The sequence below is a fragment of the Haliotis rufescens genome, unplaced genomic scaffold (assembly GCF_023055435.1).
Source record: "Haliotis rufescens isolate VD_foot unplaced genomic scaffold, xgHalRufe1.0.p SCAF_9, whole genome shotgun sequence".
Taxonomy (NCBI): domain Eukaryota; kingdom Metazoa; phylum Mollusca; class Gastropoda; order Lepetellida; family Haliotidae; genus Haliotis; species Haliotis rufescens.
Window position 1 is genome coordinate 42,557,016 of NW_025964383.1, and position 14,844 is coordinate 42,571,859.

The window sequence follows — 14,844 nt, forward strand, 5'->3', positions numbered from 1 at the left end:
TATCTGTAGCCTGAGATATTTCCGATCGGACGTTATACATGGGGGCTTTAGATTTACAGTTTTTCCTAAATTTTAGGCAATTGTACAATGTATGTTATCTTTTTGGATAGACTATAGATTTAAATGTATGCTTATTGAATATAGTTCTAGTTTTGACCCTTTTTTATGTTTTCGTTGCAGCAAGAGGGAAAATGTTACACGACCATTCCAGGAGATAAAATCAAGAATGTTGAATCATTGAGGAACACACAAAATAAACCCTGGGCTGTGAATTATGTTAACGTAAGTACAATTGTTTACAATTACATTCCATTGTCTATATCCATGTTAATTTTTTTTTTTGCTTTGAATGAATGCTAAGAATGTAGATCTATTTATATAAATCTATGCTCGTACCACGTTTTGTATTCAACCTGATTCTTGATGTCTCTGAATGAATGTTAAAATGTGTTGCCATCAGACACTTGCATTAGGCCTATACATTGTTTGAATATTGATAAAGCTTTATCTCCAAATTAGGGCTGCAACGAATACACTATGAGGCGAATACGATTCATATCACGAATATAGGGTAACGAATACGAATATTAATTAACAATTACAATAACAAGTCAGCAGTTGATGTATTATTTATTATATTCAGTGAAACAATAACAACATAATTTATTTGACATGCTTTGTTAATTATTAATAAATTATACATTTATATACTGCACTTATCCAGGTACTAGTATCTGCTCAAATGCGACAATGACCAGTGAAAACAATACTATCAAATTAAATATTATTAGAGTGTTGTCATTGAAAGAATCTATGCATACAATATGATGTTATGGATACTTTTATGTACAGGGTATGTAAATATATATGATAGCATATTCATAAATATTCGATTCTAGTGGCCATGCATAACGAATTCAATTCATGAATGGTTACGGTTCGATTCACCGAATACGCGAGTGAATCGTAACAGCCCTAGTTTCTCGTCATATAGTATCTTTCAAATACCTGCCCGAGATTTATTAAGCTGTTTGTATTTCAGGGATGTGGAAGTGAACACCAAAGAAAGAAGATTCTGGCATTCAATAATTTCGAAAAGTGTATAAATTTTCAATTATCTAAAAATATTAAAATGTCAACACAAATGTGTCTTGGAGTTCTTGGTTGAATGGTGACGCCGCATGACTGAAAGTTGAAGTATACTATATGGACTTGATTAGAGACCGACCATTTAATATTCAAGGAGGTGGGGACCTGGAACTTTTCTATGGAGGTTACATATATTTTCGGTCACAGCTACAAAATCAGATATATGATTTTATTTAACTCTATGAGCCTGAAGATAAGCACCTTGCAACTAGATCTATGTCATTTTTGTGGCAGGCATTTTTTTCGGTGACAATATATTTTTTCGATACAATTCCAGGACCCGACCCGACCCGCCCCAGAAAATATCATATGGTCAACCCCTTTCAATGTCTGCCATTCTTATTTTATTTCCTGCAGTACTTGCCTAAAGGGTAATGGTGTCTGCCTTTGTTATAGTCATATGTATCTAGTTAACAGCTCAGTGGTGTTTTTACTTTTTGAACATTGTCAGCAAAACAAGATCTAACTGTTAACTAGGCTATTCGACGCCCTGGTTTTAATCATACACATTCACGTGACTAAAGCATATTCTAAAACATTTCCGGAACATGTTTTTGGGTTGGTTTTACAACATTTAAGTGAGGAATGTTCACAACGTATTTCATCCTTGTAACAGTTATTTCACGTCGTTGTGACAACGTCCATGGTAGTACACAGAATAACGTTGTAGGGACGCATTATTATAACATTGCCACAACGTAAAATACAACATTACCACGTCAAATACAACGTTCCCACAACGTCATCACAACGTTGTCACGACTTGAATATGACGTAACACAACGTAAGCCACAGAATAACGTTATATGGACGTAACATCCGCAACGTTACCACAACGTTACCACAACGTTATCACAACGTGAAATTGTCAGCTGGGTTACGTTTTAGAGCTAACCTAAAGTATTACCACAGTAAATGGGGTTCAACGAAATTATGGACTGTTTATCCCAGTTCTGGTCGGTGAAGAAAGTTTCTTTCTGTTCCCTTTGCTACTTTGAGTGATCGTACCAGTGGAGTTGGTAGGCTGGTTTGGTTGTTTATCGCCGCACTCAGCAATATTACAGCTATATGACGGCGATCTGTAAATAATCGAGTCTAGACCAGACAATCCAGTGACTGACATGAGCATCAACCTAAACAATTGGGATGCGATGGCATGCATCAACCAAGTCAGCGAGCCTGACCACCCGATCCCGTTAGTCGCCTTTTACGACAAGCATGGGTTGCTGAAGACCTATTATACCCCGGATCTTCACGGGTCCCACGCAATTGGGATACGATGACATGAATCAACCAAGTCAGCGAGCCTGACCACCCGATCCCGTTAGTCGCCTTTTAAGACAAGCATAGTCACCTTTTACGGCAAGCATGGGTCAGCTTAACATGGATACCCAACACAGACGCCGAGCCAATCAGTTTTATCTCCTTTATGTCGATCGCCAGGCAGGGTAACAAGTACCATCTTTTAGTGTCTTTGGAATGACGCGGCCGGGGATCGAACCAACCTTTCGCTCTCAGTGGTTAGGTTTCATGTGAAGAACTGCCATAACTGATGTCACCCCATCCTACACATGTGTTGACGAGGATGATGTTGGAGATTTTACGAGTGGTTCCGGAGGACCCGATTTCTTACTATTTTGGGGGGTTTATTTTTTAACACTGCACTCTGCAATATGCCAGCTATATGACGGCAGTCTATAAATAATCGAGTCAGGACCAGACAATCCAGTGATTAAGATATATAGGGGGGGGGGGGGGGGGGGGGGTATATATTTCTGTGTCCTCCATTTTTTATCCCTTGTGATGAAAGAATCACGGTCAAGCATGTCCTGCTTGACTGCAGTGATTTTTCCATCACTAGGGATAAATATTTCATCGCTCAAGTTCTCATTTTATTCTTGTTTTTTTAAAGGATATTGAATTTTTCATAAATTTCATAAGTTCACTTTTATAATTTGTAACTGACAATGTTTGTGGCTATATCCTCGAAGGGGGTTGAAGTAGTGTAAATTATTGTCCCCTAGTCCTGCACCATGACCGTGGAATATATTTATTTTATGAAAAAAACATAATCTAGAAATGCATACAAAAGCAAGTCTAGCCAGCTCAAGCTAGCTTATTTTTAGAGTCAAGAAGGATATTGTGTAATATAAGATTTCAGAGACTAAATGTTAGTCTAATTGTCCCCCTGAGAAGGTATGTAAGACTACGTCTTTCAAAGTATATTTATTTCTACCACGTTTTTAATCGTAGCATATGTGTTGTTTTAATGTTTGCTAAATTTGTCAATAATCCCCAACAGCTGAGGGGATGATGTAAACCCGGCTGGGGTCCATGCAAGTAGCAAAAGTACTGTAAGTCCCCATGGACCCAGCATGGTGATCGCTCTTCTGTAGCTGGCGATCTATAGCTCATTTTTATCTTGTATTGTTACGTATGGTATTATATTTTTATGGTTATGTACTAGTTTTAAATAAAATCTGTGATAAATCTACAAATTTTACTGTTCTTCGACGACAGGCTCTTATACAGTCTCAATATATCTATTTTTGAATATAATACTTTTTCTCGTCACGATATGTCTGAAATAATGCCGATGTGACGTTAAATATTAACTCCCTCACTGACTCGCTATTTCTGTGTGTGCAGTTGAAAGCAGTATCAATGTTTAATAAAGTGTATAAAGCTCATTGTGTTCAGTGTTTTTATCATATATCTCTGCTTGTCAATCAGTCAATTCCCTCAGTTTTGAATGAATCTGCACAGGCTTCCAGCTATATGATGACGGTCTGTAAATAATCGAGAGTATGGTTTGATGCATGCCATCGTATCCCAATTGCTTGGATCGATGGTCACGAGACACGTGAAGATCCGGGGTAGAATAGGTCTTCAACAACCCATGCTTACCGTAATAGGCAACTATGCTTGTCGTAAGAGGCGACTAACGGGATCGGGTGGTCAGGCTCGCTGACTTGGTTGATGCATGTCATCGATCCCAATTTTGTGGATCGATGCTGATGATATCAATCACTGGACTGTCTGGTCAACACTCGATTATTTACAGACCGCCTTCATACAGCTGGAATATTGCTGAGTGCGACATTAAACAACAAACCAACCAAATCTAAATGTAGTTTAGACAAGTATGGCCATGATTGAAACTCTGTTTAAGGAGAAATGGGGTATGTCTTGCGTGTAAGGTGTGTCGGGATTAATGCCTGTTTCATAGTGCGAGTCCACCATATCACAGTTGCTTGGTTGGTTAACGCCGCACTCAGCAATATTCCAGCTATATGACGGCGGTCTGTAAATAATCGAGTCTGGACCAGACAATCCAGTGATTGATATCATGAGCATCGACCCACGCGGTTGGTTTGTTGTTAAACGTCGCACTCAGCAATATTCCAGCTATACGGCGGTCTGTAAATAATCGAGTCTGGACCAGACAATCCAGTGACTAACATCATGAGCATCGATCCACGCAAATGGGATCGATGACATCAATCAACCAAGTCAGCGAGCCAGACCACCCGATCCCGTTAGTCGCCTTTTACGACAAGCATGGGTTGCTGAAGACCTATTCTACCCCGAATCTTCACGGGTCTACAAACATTGCAACATAGTTGCAATTAAAGAACGCTCCTGAGAGACAAATACAGCCGACATAAATACATGTTGGATCATCAAACACTTTATAATACTACATGGTTATATGAAACAAATTCACGTCACATTCATCCCATAAAAAAGAAATAAAGGAACGGGAACGAATGGAGTATTTCGAGGCTTCTACAATCAAGTTAAATATGTTTTCTAATTCAACATTATTAGTTGTATCACGAGGGGTATGTGGGTTTTAGGAGCAAATTGATGGACAACAGCTGTTCCATATTGAGCTAAGGTTAACTTGTGCTATGTCACATGACTGTCATTGACACTGAAAAAGCTGGGATCAGAGATTTATTCCTCCGCTCAGAAATCCACGAATTTCTTCTTCGTGGCGGGGTATACGTGATTTATTCTCCCGCTGAGAAAGATTATTGTCACCCATCCCACTACTCTCCTACCAACATTGCTTGACTTCGCCTTGTGTGAGATCTGAGGGCTGCACATAGGACAACGTGCCACAAATAATGCACTTACATCACATGACAACGTGGCTTTTTAAGGAGTCTAACCACTTTTTTATGACCCCACACCTCTGCAATATCTGCGGCTGTCTGGCCCATCTTAGTCCTTGCGTTGATATCCACAAACTTCTGAGAGAGGATATATCTCACCATCTCCACATTCCCTCCCTGACAGGTCCAGTGAAGGATGTTTTCATCGAGATCACTCACGAGTGTCACGTCAGCGCCTTCTCCAACGAGGAAGTCCACGACATCTTTATGTCCCATCCATGCTGCCGACGCCACTGGAGTCGTTCCGTCAGTCCCTGTAGTGTTGACGTCCATGCCGTTCAGGGAGAGGATATATTTCACCATCTCAACACTTCCTCCTCTGCAGGCCCAGTGAAGTATGTTGAAACCGTACTCGTCCAATAGTGATATATCCGCTCCTTCACTCACGAGGAAATCAAACACTTCTTTGCGCCCTCCATGTGCAGCCTGCATTAGCGGTGTTTTCCCTAAACAGTTTCCAGCCGTGCCATTGATATCCTCCTGACCTTGAGACAAGATGTATTTCACACGGACCAGGTCTCCAAAAAAACATGCCGTGTGGATGTCGAGATCTGAACCAGGTTCTTGTTGGGGGATGGGTGTCGACGTCGATGTTGCTGTAAAATAAATTAATATTGTCATAGCGACTGATTTGGTCGGTATTGTCATAGCGACAGCCTTTGTCTGAATGAACAAGGGTTAATTACCCTGTTGCGATGACACGTATATATACTGAGTCAAATTAAAAACTTCACATTTTTAAAAGTAATCCCATATATGATATACAACGGACAAATGTATCAGAGAAGGTAATTTTTAATCATTAATGTCCAAAGAAGGATTTTAATTAACGGTGGTAACCATAATTTGTTCCAAGCACCTACGGTATTCGGTAATAACATCAACAGTTTAAATCATAAGTCCAAAGCACGAGAATCTGATGGCACACAAGTTCAGTAGCGTGTATGGCCACCATGTGCGTTGACAACTGCCACACAACGCCTCCGCATGGACCTTGTAATGCTCGTGAACACATGATTGGGAAGACGACGCCATTGTTGCTGCAAAATGGGGCCAAGATCTTGCAAATTCTGTGGTTGGTTCTGGAGAGTGCGCAGACTTCTGCCAAGAGCATCCCAGACGTGTTCGATGGGATCGAGGTCGGGAAACCTTGATGACCAGTCCATGACGTTGACTCCCGCATTCTGAAGGAAATTCTTTGTCAAAATTGCTGTGTGGGGTCTTGCATTGTCGTGTTGGAAGATCAAACCGGGTCCATGTGCTGCCATAAAAGGCAGAAGTTCTGGTGCCAGTACCTGGTCGCGGTAAGCAGCAGCGTTGAGGTTGCCACGGATGACAAGAAGCCTGGAACGTGCATTGTCACAGAAAGCACCCCACATCATGACACTTCCGCCTCGAAATCTGTCAACTTCCTGTACACAACACTGGGCGTAACGTTCATGACGCCGCCTCCACACCCTCGCCCTACCATCCGCAAATCGAAGATTAAATCGGGATACATCACTGACGACGACTTGATTCCAATTTCTCTGAGCCCATCGTAAGTGTCGCTGTGCCCACAATTGAAGTTAACGTCTGTGTAATTGAGTCAGAATCGGCCCGCAGTATGGCCGTCGTGCTTGAAGGTGAGCAGTTCTCAGACGGTTTCGAACAGTTTGCGCACTAAGTCTTCCTCTAAACAGTTCATTTCTGGTTGATGTATCCGTCAAAAATCGGTTACGGAGGTGACGTAAGACAATCTGACGATCCTCTGCGTTTGACGTCACACGTGGTCGACCGGCCGAGGGCGATCAGCGGTGGTACCCGTTTGCTGTAGACGCGTCTGTAAATCATAAACAGTCCGTCGACTACAACCCATCGTCCTTGCGACTTCAGCTATGGACGTTCCCGTCTGCAACATGCCGATGGCACGTTCACAATACACATTTGAAAGGCGTGGCATGACAAATGGCCGTAAAGACTTTTGTTTTCTTGTGTTTTTCTTTTTTTGTTAATGGCTGCTAACAAGTATGGCTGAAAACACGTGAGGTATTATGGCCACGTGACCAGTTGCACGTGAAAAAACACTTTTGCCACTATAGTGCTGTGCACATGATTTTGATCGATTCACCTGCACAAAACGGGTGTTATTTGAAGACAATACGTGGCCATTACTGTTTAAATACACAATAAGGGCTCACAATGATAACTGGTCAAAATGTTAAATTTTTAGGATTGTGAAGTTTTTAATTTGGTTAAGTATATGTCTTGAATCAGGTAATTGTCGTTATGTATAAGATGCTAATCCCAATTGTTAATCCCCATTGTATTGTACTTGGCTGTCATACTGAACGAGCTGTGCAACTATGTCACGGATTAATTAGTGTTGTTTATATTTATGACTAACTACACGTCAAGTGACTTTCGGTATATAAACCTTGGTCTAGAGATAAAAATGACTTGGCTTCAACCCAGGCAAACACCCAAACAAATACCTGAAGATAACATGAGAGTAATCCATGAAACGCTCGCTCGCAAAAACCCACTCCTTTATCCAATATCACAACGCATACTAGACTATATAAACATACAAAACCTAAACGAATTAAAACAAAACACGAAACCAAATACCATCTTCACACCCAAACTTCAAACCCTCAAAATAGACACAACACTCTCCTCAAGAATATATAAGCCCACTGACCCAAACACCTCTAAACCCACCACACTAGAATACATACATGGAAAATGGCCAAATTATTGTCACATCTGACCTGGGCTCAAAACACACGATGTGGCATCCATATTTCTCAACCGAAAAAGGAAACAAAATCTTAAAGGCTCCCAAATGACAAATCTTCACGGCCGAGCTATTGGGGATGGCTACAGCCCTACACAACCCCCAAATTGAAAAGGAAAATCCTATTTTTTTCACAGACTCGCTAAGTGGACTTCAAGCTACGAAAACCAAAAACAACGATATAAATTAATACACCAAAAACTTCAAAGCTCAAACCAACTCAGCAAACTAGGCAAACAGATAGAATTTCTATCGATCCCTGTCCATGTCGGAGCAAACCAAGTACCAAAACTCAATCTGTAAAATAAAATATATGCTCAAAAAGACACTCAAAAAAGTGAAAACACACCATAAAATCCAACAATATTGACAGGACAATAACCAAACTACAAACAGGTGACACAAAATTAAACTCCCACAAACATAAAATAAAGAAACACCAAACAGGTAAATGCCGACACTGCCACCAACTAAAAGCACAAAAAACACGTACGACTACATTGTACACACTACAAACAACACAGAACAACGCTCCAGACCAAACTAGACTATAACACTCAGCTGACACGACCAACACTTCTAAATCTTCAAAGCATTAGGCATCTTCCTAATTAAAAATGGACTACTACGCCGCATATAATTACCTACAAAATTAAACTATCACTAATCTAAGAATCTGAAAAATGAAGCACCTACGACCGAGTTTTATGTGTTGTCTTGCCTTGTGTCTATAGCATGTATAGTCATATATGGGTAGTCTTAACAATCTTTAGACTGTGCCTGCCCTCATCTAACACTCTCATTGGTATCAGAGCTAAGCGCTCCCTACCGCTAAAAACGATCTGTGGAAATCTCATAACAGGTTAAATTTACGCCAGAACGACCTTTGACCTTCTAATGAAATGACCATATAACATATCAACCAATCAAAAGGCAGCTTTCTCGAGCATCACGGCGCTAATTTCAATCTGGCGACTTTTGTTCCAGACTAAACTTTGAAAAATAAATAAGAAAACTGAACAAAATAAAAATTCTGGAATGTCTAGTACATGACCGAGATTTTATGGCAGTGCTTCCCACGGGTTATGGAAAGTATCTGCCGTTTCGAATGTTTATACCATTGAAGCGAGAGATAAACGATGGTTTTGGTGGATTCCAGACTTACTGCCCGTAACTGTAGTTCGGAATGTCCCGCGTTAACCTTTCCGAGGCTGAATGATTAGACAACACTTTCCGAATATTCACTTTCGATGTCTCGTAAACGAAGCTTCGATTGGTGGGACGAAAGGTCGTTCTGGCGTGACCTGTGAATAAACTGAGACATTGACTCTGTGTAATTAGATGTTTTTTCTTTGTTTACTTGTTGTTTAACGCCGCACTCAGCAATATGAGGGCGGTCTGTAAATAATCGAGTCTGGACCAGATAACCCGGTGATTATAATCGCCTTTATCAAGCATAGTCGCCTGTTACGGCAAGCATGAGTTGCTGAAGACACAATCTCTACCCGGTTCTTCACGGGTCCTGAGTACTTTGTGAACTGAGACGTTGTCTCTGTGTATTTATATACTTGTGTGAAACTGAGACATTGGCTCTGTGTATTTATATACTTGTATGAACTGAGACATTGGCTCTGTGTATTTATATACTTGTATGAACTGAGACATTGGCTCTGTGTATTTATATACTTGTGTGAACTGAGACACTGGCGCTGTGTATTTATATACTTGTATGAACTGAGGTGAGGTGAGGTGAAATTGGGTTTAACGTCGCGTCCAAGATTATTGCACTTATATAGCGACGTGCATGTACGAGTATGTGTTTGTGTGGCTGCTTGTACTAGTCCGGACTGATGCCGATTTATAGTGCTAGCTCACTGAGATACAATGCCGCAGTTTAACATGAATACCCCACTCAGACACAGTATACTGACTCCGAGCCGACCAGTCCTTGTTTTAGCCCTTTAATGCCGAGCGCCAGACAGGGTAACAACAAGTACCATCTTTTAACGTCTTTTGGTAGTATGAACTGAGACACTGGCTCTGTGTATTTATATACTTGTATGAACTGAGACATAGGCTCTGTGTTTATATATACTTGTGTGAACTGAGACATTGGCTCTGTGTATTTATATACTTGTGTGAACTGAGACATTGGCTCTGTGTATTTATATACTTGTATGAACTGAGACATTGGCTCTGTGTATTTATATACTTGTGTGAACTGAGACATTGGCTCTGTGTATTTATATACTTGTATGAACTGAGACATTGGCTCTGTGTATTTATATACTTGTGTGAACTGAGACACTGGCGCTGTGTATTTATATACTTGTATGAACTGAGACACTGGCTCTGTGTATTTATATACTTGTATGAACTGAGACATTGGCTCTGTGTATTTATATACTTGTGTGAACTGAGACATTGGCTCTGTGTATTTATATACTTGTGTGAACTGAGACATTGGCTCTGTGTATTTATATACTTGTATGAACTGAGACATTGGCTCTGTGTATTTATATACTTGTGTGAACTGAGACATTGGCTCTGTGTATTTATATACTGGTATGAACTGAGACATTGGATCTGTGTATTTATATACTTGTGTGAACTGAGACATTGGATCTGTGTACTTGAATACTTGAGTGAACTGAGACATTGGCTCTGTGTACTTATATACTTGAGTGAACTGAGACATTGGATCTGTGTATTTATATACTTGTGTGAACTGAGACATTGGCTCTGTGTATTTATATACTTGTGTGAACTGAGACATTGGATCTGTGTACTTATATACTTGAGTGAACTGAGACATTGGATCTGTGTATTTATATACTTGTGTGAACTGAGACATTGGCTCTGTGTATTTATATACTTGTGTGAACTGAGACATTGGATCTGTGTACTTGAATACTTGAGTGAACTGAGACATTGGCTCTGTGTACTTATATACTTGAGTGAACTGAGAAATTGGATCTGTGTATTCATAAACCTTTGTGAACTGAGACATTGGATCTGTGTATTTATATACTTGTGTGAACTGAGACATTGGCTCTGTGTATTTATATACTTGTGTGGACTGAGACATTGGCTCTGTTTGTTCAGTGACATGTGTGAAGTGCTTGTCTAAGAGGCGACTGACGAGATCGGCGGTCAGGTCTGTTGTCTTGGTTGATGCATGTCATCGTATCCCAGTTGCGCGAATCGATGGCAGGTCAAGACTCGATTATATACAGACCGCCGTCATACAGCTGGAATATTGCTGAGTGCGGCGTTATACAACAAAAACACACTTTATGTTGGGTGAATAACTGCCAAATGACATCCTTTGGCAGTATTCACAGAAAACGCTACCCCGTGCCCCAGGTGATGCAACAGTCTCCATTCACTCTTGACTGGCCCCTGTCTACCTTCACCGAGCAATACCGTTAAGTTTGTTGCGCAAAGCAACCACGGAACCAGTTTATCGTTTAATTATTTATAGCGTGTTGAACAACGCACCCGGACCTGAACTACTTCTGACGATGTGAGCTAGCAGAGAAACATTGTGGTGTTTAGGATCCTGAACCAAGGTTGAGAGGACTGCCATAATGTTATTGTCTAAAGCCTTGCCCTGACCCATCACCCTAATCCCCATATCTATATGATAATCAGTTTATAATAGCGCTCATGTATTTCGGGCGAAGTACACATGCACTGACCCTCTTCCGTGTGGTGTACATGGGGCTCTGGTTTGTCCTCCATTGTTCGTTGCCCTCGTGAAGAATTGTTCGGAGTAATTTCTGACTGGAACTGTCTGAATATTGCTCGCTGTTCTCTTCCATGTTGTTTGTCTACCATGAGTCGTATAGTAGGAGCGCTCTGATTGGTTCCCTGTCAACAAGCTGGCGCTTCAGCGGCGTAAGCTGGGAGATTCAGATTTTAAAGTTTCCACGCGGTAAATAGTCAGTAACACCCGTAAATGTAAAGACATAATGCAAATCGACATTGTAAATGAGTTATCATAATTACCCCGCAGCTCTCAACATGATTTGTTTATTTTGTTTATTTGTTGTTTAACGCCACACTCAGCAATATTCCAACTACTGTAAAGTACGGTTATAACGAACTCAAAGTGACTACTAATTTTAGTTCGTTATAACCGTATTTCGTTATAAGCATATATACAGCATAACTACAGCAAATAGTCGGGAACAAAAAAGTTAGTTCGTTATATCCGTCAGGTCGTTATAACCGTGTTCGTTATAACCGTAGTTTACTGTATATATGACGGCGGTCTGTAAAAGAGTATCACTAAAGAGTTTATGCGACGTTCCAACAAAAGAGTAATTGAAATGATTTCTACACTTCATTTTTTTCTACATCTTCTCAGAAAACAAGACTATCTCTCGCAAATCTTAAACCTCACTATGAAGCAGCTGTCAACGACGATGAATACTTAGAGGTTTATGTGGCACATTCCATATCATATCCCACATCGCGCTGAGCTTGCGTCGCGTACCAACAGTGGAATCAGTTTATATCAACCCGAGACCCCTCGTATCAACAGACCGCCTCCGTGGTCTAGTGGTAGAGCGTCCGCCCGGAGACCGGAAGGTCCGGGGTTCGAACCCCGACCGCGTCATACCAAAAGTCGGTACCAAAAGATGGTACTTGTTGTTACCCTGTCTGGCGCTCGGCATTAAGGAGCTAAAACAAGGACTGGTCGGCTCGGAGTCAGTAAACTGTGTCTGAGTGGGGTATCCATGTTCAACTGCGGCATGGTATCTCAGTGAGCTAGCACTATAAATCGGCACCAGTCCGGACTAGTACAAGCAGCCACACACACACACACACACACACAAACACACACACGTGCATGAACGTCGCTATATAAGTGCAATAATCTTGGACGCGGCGTTAAACCTCATTTCACCTCGCCTCCGCATCAACCCCAGGGCACACTCAGCTATATGATGGCGGTCCCTTTAAATAATCGGGTCTGTGCCAGACGATACAGAGATTGACATCGTGAGCATTTCGATCTACGCAAATGGGGTACAGTGACATGCATCAACCAAGTCAGCGAGCCTGACCACCCGATCCCGATAGTCGCCTCTTTCGTCAAGCATGGGTTGCTAAAGACCAAACACGGATCTCTTTGGTCGTAGCTCCAATGTTATTGTCTACGTGTTTACAGATCTGTGGGTATTGTAAATATTCGTTGCAGGGTCATTTCATTTGGTAACGACGTCATTAACCGGGCATTAAATTAGGAAATAATCATACTGTGTTTTCAATGTAGAGCTAAATATGTTACCTGATTTAACCGCGCAAAACTGAATTTGGAACCGAACGCGCAACGTGAGGTTTCAAATGTTAAATTTAGCACATTGTGATATGTTTTTAGCGCATTTTGACGTCATATCCCTTATTGTGACGCAAAAGATATGACGTCACAGCCGTATATAGAAAAGCGCCTTTAAAATACATTCTCTTTATAGATTTCTTTCATGTTTACTGCACGAAATGTATTGCCACACGCCCTTTGAATGTTGTAGTAACCGCAACTTTGCATTTTGTAACATATAATTGTAGGTATAATATTATTTATATATGCCCACCGAAAATAAATTAAAAAAATACTATACTATGAATATTAGCTTCTGCGGCCGTCAAATCGGCTGTTGCAACCAGAGGGGGTTTATTGTGATTAAATATCTCTGATTGACCAATCAAAATATTTTCCAAATTTGTGGTAGAATATTCAATAACACTTGCAAATCTAAAAACACTCTCGTGATATTCATCGACTTTGTGGAGGTTATCAGTTGTAAGCTTCCGCGACAACTAAATCCGCCTGGCAAGTCGAAAGTAGAGACAGAAACAACTAGATCTATCTAGAATTTACTTCAGATAAATATTGATCAAACAAGATTATGTGCGGTGTCAATCCGAAAGGCGAGTCTTATTTAAAATTTGGATTGAGAAAGAAAGCACCGTCTTAATAAAAGTTTTATACGGCAGTGTAAAGTTCACAAGATTATCGAGATCAAAACCCATTTAACAACGCTTAAAACCATTCAGAATGCAACACACAGTCCACCCTATATTTTTGTTAAACTTAACCCAGTTGGTCACTTATGATATCCGGGTCAGACCGAACAAATTTTACTTACATTAAATACGCTTCATTGACATATTTTGGTCACCGCTAGTCTTTTGCGTAACCTGCAAGAAGACTCACCCCACATATTGCATTTGTCATCACTCGTCCCTTTTCGTTACAAACATTCGGCCAGTCCAAGAACGGAACGACTTTGTCAATGAAATATGCAGATTTTCAGTGTTGCCCGGATTATAACTTCTACTTCCGGTGCAGTTGCTTGTTTCGTGCAGGTTGTGGTTATTGATATGCCGTAATTATGCATGACACAGGTAAAGACATTCATATTTTATCAGAAATAAATGCTGATTAGATCTTTACTGACACAATACAAACTTTCATCTTTCTCTAGACAATTTCCAGATCATATATTGGACAAGGAAACACATACTGGCTCTTTCGTGTTTGCTTTCTCAGAAAAGTGATCGGGGCATGATATCGCACGCCGTCTGTCAGACATTGTTATGTCGCATATGGTTATAAAGTGAAAAATAAAATATTTTCTTGGCTTAATAAACAGACTATTGCAACATTGCAGTTTGCTCGCCCAGCGTTAGAAATTGGCACTAGTCTCGGCCTGGGACGGGTAA

The 14,844-nt window shown here is 40.7% G+C and overlaps 1 protein-coding gene across 1 annotated transcript; it reads right to left on the minus strand.

Annotated features, from left to right (window-relative positions):
• Positions 1–4,822: 4,822 nt before the first annotated feature.
• Positions 4,823–11,950, minus strand: LOC124111061 (inversin-B-like). The gene is made up of 2 exons (XM_046470608.2): positions 11,811–11,950; positions 4,823–5,926 (listed from the first exon to the last, which is right to left on the minus strand). The coding sequence occupies exons 1-2, from the start codon at positions 11,947–11,949 to the stop codon at positions 5,289–5,291; spliced, it is 777 nt and encodes a 258-aa protein (XP_046326564.2). The 5' UTR covers position 11,950; the 3' UTR covers positions 4,823–5,288.
• Between the last annotated feature and the right edge of the window lie 2,894 nt (positions 11,951–14,844).